The sequence below is a fragment of the Symphalangus syndactylus genome, chromosome 8 (genome assembly GCF_028878055.3).
Source record: "Symphalangus syndactylus isolate Jambi chromosome 8, NHGRI_mSymSyn1-v2.1_pri, whole genome shotgun sequence".
NCBI lineage: Eukaryota > Metazoa > Chordata > Mammalia > Primates > Hylobatidae > Symphalangus > Symphalangus syndactylus.
This window is the reverse complement of record NC_072430.2, coordinates 134,909,028-134,921,267: the sequence shown is the minus strand read 5'-3', so window position 1 is coordinate 134,921,267 and position 12,240 is coordinate 134,909,028. Positions and strand designations below refer to the sequence as shown.

Here is a 12,240-nt window from a genome sequence, read left to right as displayed (position 1 = left end):
AAATGTTAGAATTTTGCATATATTTGGATGACTTCTTAAATGTCCTCCACCATAAAAAATACACTCTAATTTTTTGAACCTGACTCTCTGACATTGTTGTACACTTAAGGGGAGAGAGTAATTTTAAATAATAAATGTGGGTTCAAAGTTGAATGTTGTGTGTGGCTTTAGAGCCTGGTCAGGTTATTTCAGGAGTGGCCTTAACAAGGCTGTTCTGTTGTGTGGACAATAACCACTACTAGGATTGGCCTGGCCTGACGAGCTCCAGGAAACCAATCAACCAGCCCCCTACTGTGACGCCTGGCCAAAGGGCACAGAAAATTCACAAAGACAAGAAGGCTTGTCCTCAGTATCCCTAAGGGCATCCACTGCTAACATTAACTTGCATTCTAGGGCTCTAGAAATGTCCAAAGATCAAACAACGATTTGGAGAGACAGTAGCAAGCATCCACTTCCAAATGTAACCTAACATGACACAACTTCCCTGTGAGTTTCAAAAAATCTCAGTTTCAAGTGTTTCAGATAAGTAGGCTTTGGAATGAAACGCTGCCTAGCTCACTTAGTTTAATTATGGCTACCATTAGTAGATTGTATACATGTACCTAGGATGACCTGCACCCATACAACATTCCCATTCTCTCTCCTGCCCCACCTCCCTCACTGTGGCCCTCCCCCAACATTTACTACAGGAGAAGGGAGGTTTTCTATGATGCCTGCTTCTCCTGTCACCTCCTAACCTATGGGATGGTGAAGGTCCCCACTCACAGGAGGCCCTTTAGCCTGTTCATTGCATCTTGAAGTCTGGCATAATTGAGTATGGACCTGGTTTACCGTCATTTGGAAATTCTTACTTACTTCATACATCTGCTCAGAGATGAAGGAGCGGTCTCGGAGGCCCATAAGAAAAGGAAATGGCCTTGTTATTGCACTTGCAATCTCCACCTTGTGTTCTCTGAAGAACCTGAAAATGGGCTCAGGGCAAACCTGCTCCTGCAGGTTCTGACCCTCTACGTTCCGGATCTCTGCGACCATCCTAAGAAACAAAGATACAACGTGGAAGTAGACACTGAGTTTCCAAGAGGTTTGTGGTGATGATTTAAAGTATACTTGTGGTGGCTAGAAGATTTTAGACATGAAGGATGGCCAATGGAGAGCCAACATGTGTAAAATAGGCATTCTTATGGGGAGACCAGAATGAATGGGATTTATTTATTTTGGGAAAAATCAAGGTGGAAAAGATGAAAACAGTGAACTTAAGAAAGACCTGTACACAGAAGTAAAAAGGCTCACCCTGTTCCAATCAAACTATTATAAAGAGACCTTCACCTGAACTCTCTAGGGAAAATATGCAGTTAAAAGATATCAACATCTTTATAGGAATTGACATGATACTGTGGTAATTAATTTTATATGCCAACTTGGAGGGTGTTTTTGGATAAGATTAACATTTAAATTGGTGAATTTGGAGTAGGGCAGATTGCCTTCCATAATGTGGGTAGGGCTTGCCCAACCAATTGAAAGCCTGAATAGAACCAAAAGACTAGTGTCCCCAAGAAAGAAAGAATCTTCTAGTAGACTGCATTCAGACTGGAGCTGCACCATCAGCTCTCCCGAGTCTCCAACCAGCAGGCCCACACTACAGATTTTGGACTTGCCAGCCTTCATAATTGCAAGAACCAATTCCTTATAACAAATCTCTTTCTCTGTATATACACATCCTGTTGGTTCTGTTGCTCTGGAGAACTTTAACTTACAGAGAAAGAAATAAAAATCTGGCTGAGATATTACAGAACCTAACACTGAACTGCAAGTCTTCTTAGTTAACAACAAAGAGAGGAAATCTCAGGAGACGTAAAGGAGATGTACCTCCTCCATCTGTAACTGCAGAGGGAGGGTGGCATTCTGCACATAAAATTGGTTCAAAGCCTCTCATCTGGTAAGGTTTGATTAAGAATAGTCACAAGAAGGCTGGGCGCAGTGGCTCACGCCTATAATCCCAGCACTTTGGGAGGCCGAAGCAGGGGGATCACAAGGTCAGGAGATCGAGACCATCCTGGCTAACACGGTGAAACCCTGTCTCTACTAAAAATACAAAAAATTAGCCGGGCGTGGTGGCAGGTGCCTGTAGTCCCAGCTGCTCGAGAGGCTGAGACAGGAGAATGGCGTGAACCCAGGAGGCGGAGCTTGCAGTGAGCTGAGATTGCGCCACTGCACTCCAGCCTGAGCGACAGAGAGAGACTCTGTCTCAAAAAAAAACAAAAACAAAAACAAAAAAAAACAGTCACAAGAAAATCACTCTTTCTCTGGTCCAACATGGAGATTTGTGTGAATATGCAAAAGTAGGACACATTGATCTGTCTAAACTTGGAGACCTCTGGATTTCAGACGTCAAGGCTGTGCTTGGGAAACTAATTTTTAATCACAAAAGTTTGTAGTTCTGATTCTTACTTGCTAAATTGTTCCCCTTGTTAATAGGCCTTAACAAGTTTATCTGTATTTCTAAACGGTACGAAGACTTCCAGGATTTTTTTTATCCCACCAGGAAATGGTCATTAGGACTTTCCATTCCTTAAACATGCATCAGGATAGAATAGAGGATCACTAAGATTTCCCATTCTCCAAACATGCACCATTTATCCACTGAATTCTTTTAAAAAAGAAAAAGACTTCTGGTTTAACATCGTTGATTAATGACAACTGTTTTTCTCCTCTCTCACTAGAATATCTCCTAAAATGATAGTAAAGGAATTAAAGTCACAATGATGAAGAGAAAGGAATTAGATAAGAAATTTTAACCTAAGTATGAAAGAGAAAAAGTGGTCAGAGGGGTACTCATTGCTATTGAAGGTGGACGATGCTTCCTGAGGTCAGAAAAGGATCCAGCGTGTCCTGCAGCCTTCCAGAGATGCAGTGGTGGTTGAGAAGGAGATGCAGAGATGAAAATCGAGAGATCGTTCCAAAGGCAAAATTAAAAACAGTTTGCTCTACGACACAGAACACCCACAATCAGGCAGAAGACTGGAGGTTTCTTCTTAAGAAAAATATAAATGACTCAGAGAAAAGGCCTTTACCCTCAGGGATTTGGTATTTGCTCAGTGAAGCCCACAAGTTTTTAAGCCCATCTCATTAAATGGAGTTTCAAGTTTGCTTTTCAGCATCTTGCTGGTAAGCATGAACAGACTACAACAGACCACAGCATTTGTAGAAACCTACAACATTAAGGAGTAAAACCAAGATAAGCAAAAGGCAAAAAATTACCCTAGCGGAAATAGAGATGTTTCAGGGAACAAAAAAAGAATTTCTAAACAACAAATATTATCATACAGAAAGAGAATATATTGTACCAAAAATTCCATGCAGAAAAGAAACAACCAGAAAATAAAACAGACCTTGGAAATTCAAAATGATTGTGAAATTTTTAAAAAGTGAACTAAAATTGTTATAAGATAAAGGAGGCAGAATTTCCCAGAACATATGGGGAAAAGCCCTAAAGGGAAAAATAAGTAAATTTGAAACCCTAAATGTCTAAAACAAGATGCAAGCCTATAAACCTAGAGGTAAGAGGAAACTGCTAAAAAAAAAAAAAAAACCAAGTGTATACCCATCCAATTCTTGAGAATGGGTCCAAAAATTGAAATGGAAAAATGTATACCTTATTCAATGATTCATGTATGAGGGCAGAATCAATATTTAGATAGACAAGGACTCAAAAAATATTTTGCTCATGCACCTTCTGTGTTGGTCACACATTTTTCAATGTTCTTTTCTTCTGGGCCAAGGTAAGATTGTACCTCCCTTGGAGCAATGGGTATCACTCTGGCAGAAGAGCTCAGAGGCAGCACCTGGTTGGGCATGCTCTCTGTTCCTCTACCACAGTGACTGTCATTTCAGATGGGGTGGCTGCTCCTCAGCCAGAGACTGAGTCCAGGATGAGGGTCCTCTGTGCAGAGGCCTGGTGACCCATTGAGATTTGGGAATTGTGTGTTCCTATAGAGCATCCTACCACATTTTTACTGACACTGTGTGGGACGAATTATTTGATGACGTACTACAATAACAGAATCAAGAAATCAGTATCAGTAAAGCCTTATTGTAAAGGAACTGGAAGCATCACTAAAACCAGTTAAAATACTGATGTCTCAAATGTATAAATTATCTTAGAACAGTAATTCTCAAAGTGGGGTTTAGAGAACCCCTAGGATTGTGCAAGACCCTTTCAGGTGTCACCAAGTAAAACTCTTCTCATAATAACATATTATTTTCCCTTTTTCTTTCTCATTCTCTCATTAATATACAATGAAATTTTTCAGAGGCTAAATGGCCTGTGATGTCACAACGGATTGAATGCAGAAGCAGATAGGAGAGTCTAGCTGCCTTCTACTGATATTTAAAAGATGCATAAAAATGTAAAGCAATGCTAATCCTCTGGCTAATTTATTTCTATTTTGAAAAGTTTTATTATTTTTCATAAAAACACCACTACTATTTCTAAATGAATAAATACATATTTTAAGTGTTCAAAGTTTTAATTTCTAATATGGTAAATAGCAACAGCTATAACCCAATAAACAAAAGCCAATTCTTTGGGGTTCTCGATAATTTTTTAAAATATAAAAATATCCTGAATCCAAATATTTGAGAAGCACTATTCTAAAAAGAGAGAATATATACTGCATATAATAGAATTATAGTAATTTCAATCTTCAACTTTAGATTCTACTTTAAAGTTTATTTTGTTTTGTTTTGTTTTGAGACGGAATCTCGCTCTGTCACCGAGGCTGGAGTTCAGTGGTGCAATATCTTGGTCAAGTTTTTTGAGTTGAGTGAGGACAAGTAAAAAATTGAGTTAAATAACTTATTTCAAATAAAAATTCAAATGATATAGTTATAAATTTGATTCTCTCAGTTAGAGAAATATACATTAAAGAATTAATTACCCAAGTGTAACAAATAGAGTCAAAATGAGGCTACAAACTTTACAAAATAATGAGAAAGAAAAACACGCTCTTTTTCTTATAGAAAATAAAGAGGCATAAAATATAAAAATAAAAAATCCATAAGCAACAAGATATTTAAAACAGATTAAGTTACCAGCTTAAATTATAAATGTTCAAAATAGAATCTAACTACAAGAGACACAACAGAGATAAAGTAACATTAAAAATGTTAACAGTCAAAAGATGGATAAGTTTCATTAAGCAAATACAAATGAGAAAGAAGGTAAAATTCTCAATACTCACATTTAAAAAGCAAGATTAAAGATTAGTAATGGGAAAATCTTTCAAGGCTGTTAAAAAACATCTTACTTCCAATTCTTAGCTTTTCAAGTAGATAAAAATAAAAGAACAAAGATACACAAAATGTAAGTTTTAAAAATTGGCAAAATTGATTTTTTAATAACTCTATGTTAAACACACAAGATCACACCATGTATTTGGCCCTGCAGTAATTTCAATAAATAATAATGAAGAGAAATTGAACAGGTTACACGCTCTGGCTATAATACTATAATGAAACTAAAATTTAAAACAAAAAGAAAGTTTGTCTTAAGAAAAAAGTCTAGCTGGGCGCGGTGGCTCACACCTGTAATCCCAAAATTATTTACTAATTTTTAGTAAAGACAGGGCTTCTCCATGGTGGTCAGGCTCATTGTCTTATATGTTTTAAAGATGATTTCCAGGCTTCTCTGACCAGATATGTAAAACATACCAGAAAAAGAATAGAAAAAGCAGAAGCAGCACTCACTCTCTACCCGCTTGCCTTTTTTGTTGGGTCTCATCTGCTTTCACTTCCTCCTACCAAGTATTCAGAGATCCTGAACTGACTCTAGGGTTAAGAGCCACATAGATGGGCTCAGAGCAGAACCGGTCCCCAACTACACAGCCTGGAAAGTGTGACAACAGACAGGCATTTGGATTTTAATTCTTCTAAAAAGATCTTTTTTAGACAGAGTTGTCTTTTGGAGTGGGGATAAAGGAGGCCTGGGGGAGAAGAGACGGTTCAGAGGTCACGGGGAATCATCCAATCCTACAGCAAAGCCTCAGAAGGGGCATGATGTTCAAACAGCTCCAGTCCCGCCATTTGCAGATGTAAGAGAATAGGAAGATGATGTGAGTCACGGCATCCTTGAGTTTCTCCAACAGCCAATCCCTGCAATTTAAAAAATCTGATTGCCTCGTTATTTATTTGTAACCTAATTCTATTGTATACCTGTACAGTGAAGCTGGGTAGACATTAAATAACAAGTATGAATGGGAACCCTACCAGAGATGAAGGACAGACGATGACCCACCTGAAGTTGAGATTGCTGTCTCCACTTGCCATCTGCCCCTGCTGGCCCTGCTGGGCCATGAGCTTGGCCTAGGATCACACCCGATTCGATTTTCACTGCCCCGTCCCTTCCTGCAGCTCTGAGGTGAAGCAGCCAACTGCCCCTCGGTGCTCAGTCGAAGAGGAAAAGAAAAGTGAAATTGCCTAACCAGCTGACGTGGGTGCACCAACTCTACAGTCCTCCCTCCACCCAATCTCCATGACGTCTCTCAGTCAAGGGAGGAGGAGCAGAGCCAGCCCCACGAGGCCACGGAAGACAGGGTCACTTGTTTCTGCCAAGGAAAGAGGGCGGAAAAGTCATTCAACTCAAGCAGATCAAAGTTGTTTTGAGGTAAGGTGGCATCATGAGGAGGAAGTAAACTCTGTATTTGTCCCTATCCCTTGCTGAGGTGGCTGAGAAGGACAAGTGAAGACCGGACATTTCAAATCTTCAGTCAGGCTGCAGGGCTGGCCATGCACCTTAGTGAGCCTGGGCTGGATGGGTTAGGCCCAGTGTTTGGACATGGGGCCAGAGAGAACTGAAATAGCATGCATTATAAAGCGGGGGAGATGCTCTTAGCGCTCCATGAAAGCAACAGAGGTAAAAGACAACTCTCTCAACTCCTCCAATCAAAGGCAAGTGCTGAGGTTGGGCAGATAAGTGAGATGCAATTCTAAGTTTTCTCGAATATGTGGGCACTTTACAACAGCAGCCGGGGTGATTGGGAAAAAAAAGAGCTTCAACCATTTCATTGAAATCTTGAGGAGAGTGACATCCTTCTCATTGGATGGGGAAAGGGTTTGGAGCTGAGATTATCTAGACCTTCAAGGACAATATGATACAGGAGGATAGCTGTATTACATTTATGTTTGCACACAATTTTTCATTTATATCCAGCCCTCATTCTGTAAAGGATTTGAAACAATTTACAAAAACACACTATATCAGCATAAAGTCGAGTGATAAACAAATGGAAGTAAAGGGCAAATATAAAAAATAAAACCACAACACTAGAAATCCAGGCAGAAAAATGGGTCAAAGACAGGGGGCTGATGAGAGCCAGGGTACGGGTAGAACCCAGGGCCAGTGACAGAAGAGTAGTGAGGATTGAAAAGCCAGAGGCAAAGCGGTATTTTTGCAAAACATGTGCTCCTGAATCCTACTTTTTCTGGTTCATTACACATATGCAAGGAAATTTGCATACATAAGTTTGCAAAATACAGAGTGCAAGAAATTTCTACCCCTTCCACACTTCTGCTTTCTTTCTACCAAAGGAACAAACACCAATCTGGTTGAGACAAACTCTAGAACACTGATGAGGACACCTTTTCCAGTATCTCTCTCTCTCTCTTTTCTCTCTCTCTCTCTCTCTGTCCTCTCTCTCCTCTGTCTCCCTCTCTCTCCCTCTCTCTCCCTCCCTCTCCCTCCCTCTTTAAAACAGAAGGAATAGTATGCTGGGCTTCTGTTAGACACAGCTGTCCTCTGCTCCCAGCCTCCATGGGGCTCCAACAAGGCCTGGTACAGACAATACCGCCTGCTCCAGCATCCCCTCTCTCTCTTCTCTCTGCCCTTAGGCAGCAGGCAGACCCAGGACACCAATGAACTGGACATTTTTGAAAATGTGCCAGCTTCTTTTGCTTATAAGCACAAGGCCATTGGTGTTCCTCAGCTGACTGGTGGTAAGATTGGTACTTCAGGGGTACTGCTGCTACTAGAAAGCCCTACTTTGCAACACCATGCATTAGCCCAGGTAAGGATAGCCTGGAATTTCAGTTCTATTTCCCACTGTCTTGTTTTTCCCTATGCTCACTACAGAACCTCTCCTGGGTAAGAGATTCCTGGGCCAGGCATATGTAGGAACATCAGACCATCAGACCATCTCTGGTTCCCAATGTCTTCCTTTACTGCCATGTGACCAGTGGAGTCAGAAGTCTCCAGCCTGCCTCCTGGCTCTGTTCCCCCATCCAGATTTAGGCCTAGTAGGTCATAATCCCCAAAGGTAAATCAATGCTTTCATTCTACCTGGAAGATTTCTCTTCATTTTGCTAAGCATGCTAGAATCTGACACCTGGAACTGGGGAAATGAATTGTATAGAGTCTTGATCACAATCCAGTGCTGTAATTTAATTTGCCAACTTACACCTATTTGCCCACGACTCCCAAATTCCTGACTCTGAATGCTAATGGGGATGTTCACTGTTTTTATGTCCAATTATGTCAGATAACCAATCCCAGATTGATAATATTTCCTTGAATATCTCTTGCCTATAATTCAACCTCTGGTGCCCAACATTTTTATCAGTCAGGATTTGGGAGTAAAAGTAATCCAAACCGACTCTGGCTAACTCAGGCAAAAAGTCAATTTCTTAGAACTATATTGGGTAGCTCACAGAATGTATGGGAAAGCCAGGGGACTAGGTTAAGAAAGTAGGCAGTCCAGGTTATATTGACTCACTTGCCCTTTGTCATAATATAGTTGAAAGATATCTGGATCACCTGGACATCCCATAGAATGTCAGACTGGGCTGGGCACGGTGGCTCATGCCTGTAATCCCAGCACTTCGGGAGGCTAAGGCAGGCAGATCACAAGATCAGGAGATTAAGACCATCCTGGCCAACATGGTGAAACCCCATCTCTACTAAAAATACAAAAATTAGCCAGGTATGGTGGTGCGTGCCTGTAGTCCCAGCTACTCGGCAGGCTGAGGCAAGAGAATCACTTGAACCTGGGAGGCAGAGGTTGCAGTGAGCCAAGATTGCACCACAGCACTCTAGCCTGGTGACAGAGCATGACTCTGTCTCAAAAAAAAAGAATGTCAGACTGATTGGTGACATCATGCTGATCAGACAGGATGAGCAAGATCTTGGTGGCTAGCATACCTGCTAAAGAAGAATAAATTACTGACCCACAACAACAGGGATGACTCTCAAAAACATGATGATGAGGAAAAGAAAGCCATATACCAAAAGTGCATTCCATGTGCTTTCATTGAAAAAAACAAAAACTTTAATACCCACAAAACTAATCTGTGGTGACAGAAAGCAGATCAGTGGTTGCCTGGTGCTGGCCTTAAGGAGGGGATTATTTGCAAAGGTCACAGGGAACTTTCTAGGGTAACAGAAATGGTCTGTATCTTTTTTTTATTTTTTTTGAGACAGGGTCTCACTCTGTCACTGCTCACCAGAGACTGGACCTCCCGGGCTCAAGCAATTCTCCCACTTCTGTCTCCCTGATAGCGGGGACCACAGGTGTATGCCAACATGCCCAATTAATTCTAAAAAATGTATTTTTGTAGAGATGAGGTCTTGCTCTGTTGTCCAGGCTGGTCTCAAATACCTGGGTTCAAGCAATCCTCCTGCCTTGACCTCCCAGAATGCTGGGATTATAGGCACAAGTGACTCTCCCAGCCTAGAAATGGTCTACATCTTGACTGGTGTAGTAATTACGTTTGGTACAATGTACATTACAATGAATAAATTTTATACCTCAATAAAATGGAGCTAAAAAGAATTATATATAATTTATCGCAGTACATAATCACTAGCATGTGAATTAACAGGTGAGGTTTTCCCATTATTACCATGTTCTCAAGCATGCATTTTTTTTTTTTTTGAGGCGGGATCTCACTCTGTTGCTCAGGCTGAACTGCTGTGACGCAGGCTCAGCTCACTGCAACCTCCAGCTCCTGAATTCAAGCAATTCTCATGCCTCAGCCTCCCAAGTAGCTCGGATTACAGGCATGTGCCACCACGCCCAGCTAATTTTTTTGTGTTTGTAGTAGAGACGGGATTTTGCCACGTTGGCAAGGCTGGTCTTGAATTCCTGGCCTCAAGTGATCTGCCTGCCTCAGCCTCCCAAAGTGCTAGCTAAGCTACAGGCCTGAGCCACTGTGCCCAGCCAAGCATATATGGCTTAGAATAAACATCTTTCATCCTCATTCGCAGCTGTCTTTTTTTCATGTAACAATTTTTGCCTGATTTGACACTGACTTTATTTTCCCACTCCTGCTTTACTTTTGTTTGTTTGTTTTGCATTTGCCTGGTGTATCTCTGAATAGATCTAAAGGAAGAAGTTCTTGCTGCCAGGATCCTCAGATGCCCATGAAGGGGCTTTCCAGGTGATGGGGCGGGGCTTCAGGTAAGTGACATGTGACCTTTGCATAAAATAACCTTAATTCCTTTACCACCACCATCCCCTGCATCACAGCACTGTAGGTTACTGCGTGCTGAGGCATCAATGCACCCTCTCCTCAGCTGTTAGCATTGCATTTTTCCTGGCTGTGGCTTCCATGCCTCTGTTTCACCCACAGCGCTTACCTGCAAGGCCGGGTCTGCTATTCTGTGCATACTAGGGTGGGATATGCTGTTTGTGCCTGCATAGAAGGGCTCGCTGTTGTGCAGTTAGCCTTGGTTTCAAAGCTTCTTAAACTTTAGATCCATGTCTCCCATCTTTTATCTGAGGAGTTTGTGGGTGTCCTGGTAGGGGAACTTGTGGGTCAAATACATTTGAGAATTGTTTTTTTTTGAGATGGAGTCTTGCTCTGTCACCCAGGCTGGAGTGCAGTGGTGCAATCTCGGCTCACTGCAACCTCCACCTCCTGGGTTCAAGCAATTCTGCCTCAGCCTCCCAAGTAGCTGGGATTACAGGTTCCCGCCACCACATCTGGCTAATTTTTGTATTTTTAGTAGAGATGGGGTTTCACCACGTTGGCCAGGATGGTCTCAAACTCCTGACCTCGTCATCCGCCCGCCTCAGCCTCCCAAAGTGCTGGGATTACAGGCATGAACCACCGAGCCTGGCCCAAAGTTACACAGATTTCTATAGTGCAGTGGTGCAATCATAGCTCACTGTGGCCTTGAACTCCTGGGCTCAAGCAAGTCTCCAGCCTCAGCCTCCTCAGTAATTAGGACTACAAGGTGCATGCCACCACACTCAGTTAATTTTTTATTTTTTTAATTTTTGTAGAGATGGGTTCTCACTATGTTGCCCAGGCTGGTCTCAAACTCCTAGGCTCAAGCAATCCTCCCATCTTGGCTTCCTAAAGTGCTGGGATTATAGGCATGAGCCACTGTGCCTGGCCAATAGTTTAGGATTTTTCATAGGCCCCACATGTCAATGTACATTAGGGATCTTTAAAAGGGGCATGAGAAGGGGTGTCCCTGCCAGCCCTTGAGTTACTGCTCTGGAATCAGCAGGTCCCAGTTCTGCCTCAGACTCCCGGCTCCCAACTACCTGCCCAGCTCTCAGCCATTTTTCTGCCTGGAGGTCTGCCTGCCTCTGCACAATTCCAGTTCATGTGCAGGTTCCCTTTCGTTTCAATTTCTTCACGTAATAATCTTATCCTGACAAATTCTAGGCATTTCTGGCACATTCTCTTTGTTTTTTTGTGTGTTGTTAGAGTTTGATAACACACTGGATAAATTCCAGTGAATTTATTCAGTTACGTAAACATCACTACAATCCAATTTGAGAACATTTTCATCAACCTAAAATGTACAGAATGAGGATAAGTCACGGGAAAATAGATGCGGGTAGGGAAGCATTTGGACGCTGAGTTCCCAGTTCCCACTGCTGCTGGGGCTGGACCCCTATGCCTCCTCCTCCCATACCCGTCTCTCTGTGCTGATCCCAACTGGCAATACGCCCTCCCCCAAACCCCAACTGCCAAGACGTCCTGGGAGCCTTACAAGTGCCCATGAGGAGGTGGAGAGAGGCTGCAGGCACCGACCTGCCTTCAGCTTCCTGCTTGGCAAACTCCGAAAACTTTCACTTTTCTTTTCTCGGAAGCCCGGCCCCTTACTGCGTTTGTCAAGGCACAGACTTCCTGTTTTGCCTGCTGGCATCTCCCTGTAACTCTTCCAGTCTTCCAGGAGTGATCCCTGTCCCAGCCCCTGGAAAGGGGCAGGAACGACAAACTCAAAGTCCAGGT

General features: G+C 42.3%; 2 protein-coding genes across 19 annotated transcripts in view; one reads left to right on the top strand and one right to left on the bottom strand.

The window, feature by feature from the left end:
- LOC129488544 (nuclear body protein SP140) overlaps positions 1 to 6,565 on the bottom strand; it is a 71,359-nt gene extending 64,794 nt beyond the window's left edge. For 2 of the 6 annotated variants that reach the window (XM_063645228.1, XM_063645229.1), the window contains exons 1-3: positions 5,584 to 6,150; positions 5,241 to 5,319; positions 856 to 1,033 (exon numbers count right to left, since the gene is read on the bottom strand). In XM_063645228.1, coding sequence (XP_063501298.1) covers positions 856 to 1,033; positions 5,241 to 5,242 — 180 coding nt within the window. In that variant the 5' untranslated portion in view covers positions 5,243 to 5,319; positions 5,584 to 6,150. Of the gene's footprint in view, positions 1 to 855; positions 1,034 to 5,240; positions 5,320 to 5,583; positions 6,151 to 6,292 lie in introns of those variants that run through there. The other 4 variants (XM_055290905.2, XM_055290909.2, XM_055290908.2 and 1 more) reach the window with 3 other exon arrangements.
- The window catches only part of SP110 (SP110 nuclear body protein), a 61,518-nt gene continuing 55,805 nt past the window's right edge, over positions 6,528 to 12,240 (top strand). For 10 of the 13 annotated variants that reach the window (XR_010122241.1, XM_063645239.1, XM_063645235.1 and 7 more), the window contains exon 1: positions 12,110 to 12,238. Coding sequence is in view for 2 of the 13 variants with exons in the window: in XM_063645236.1 (XP_063501306.1) it covers positions 10,432 to 10,448 (17 nt within the window). In the remaining 11 variants the exon portion in view is untranslated. Of the gene's footprint in view, positions 6,662 to 8,125; positions 8,310 to 10,368; positions 10,449 to 12,109; positions 12,239 to 12,240 lie in introns of those variants that run through there. The other 3 variants (XM_063645236.1, XM_063645237.1, XM_055290914.2) reach the window with 3 other exon arrangements.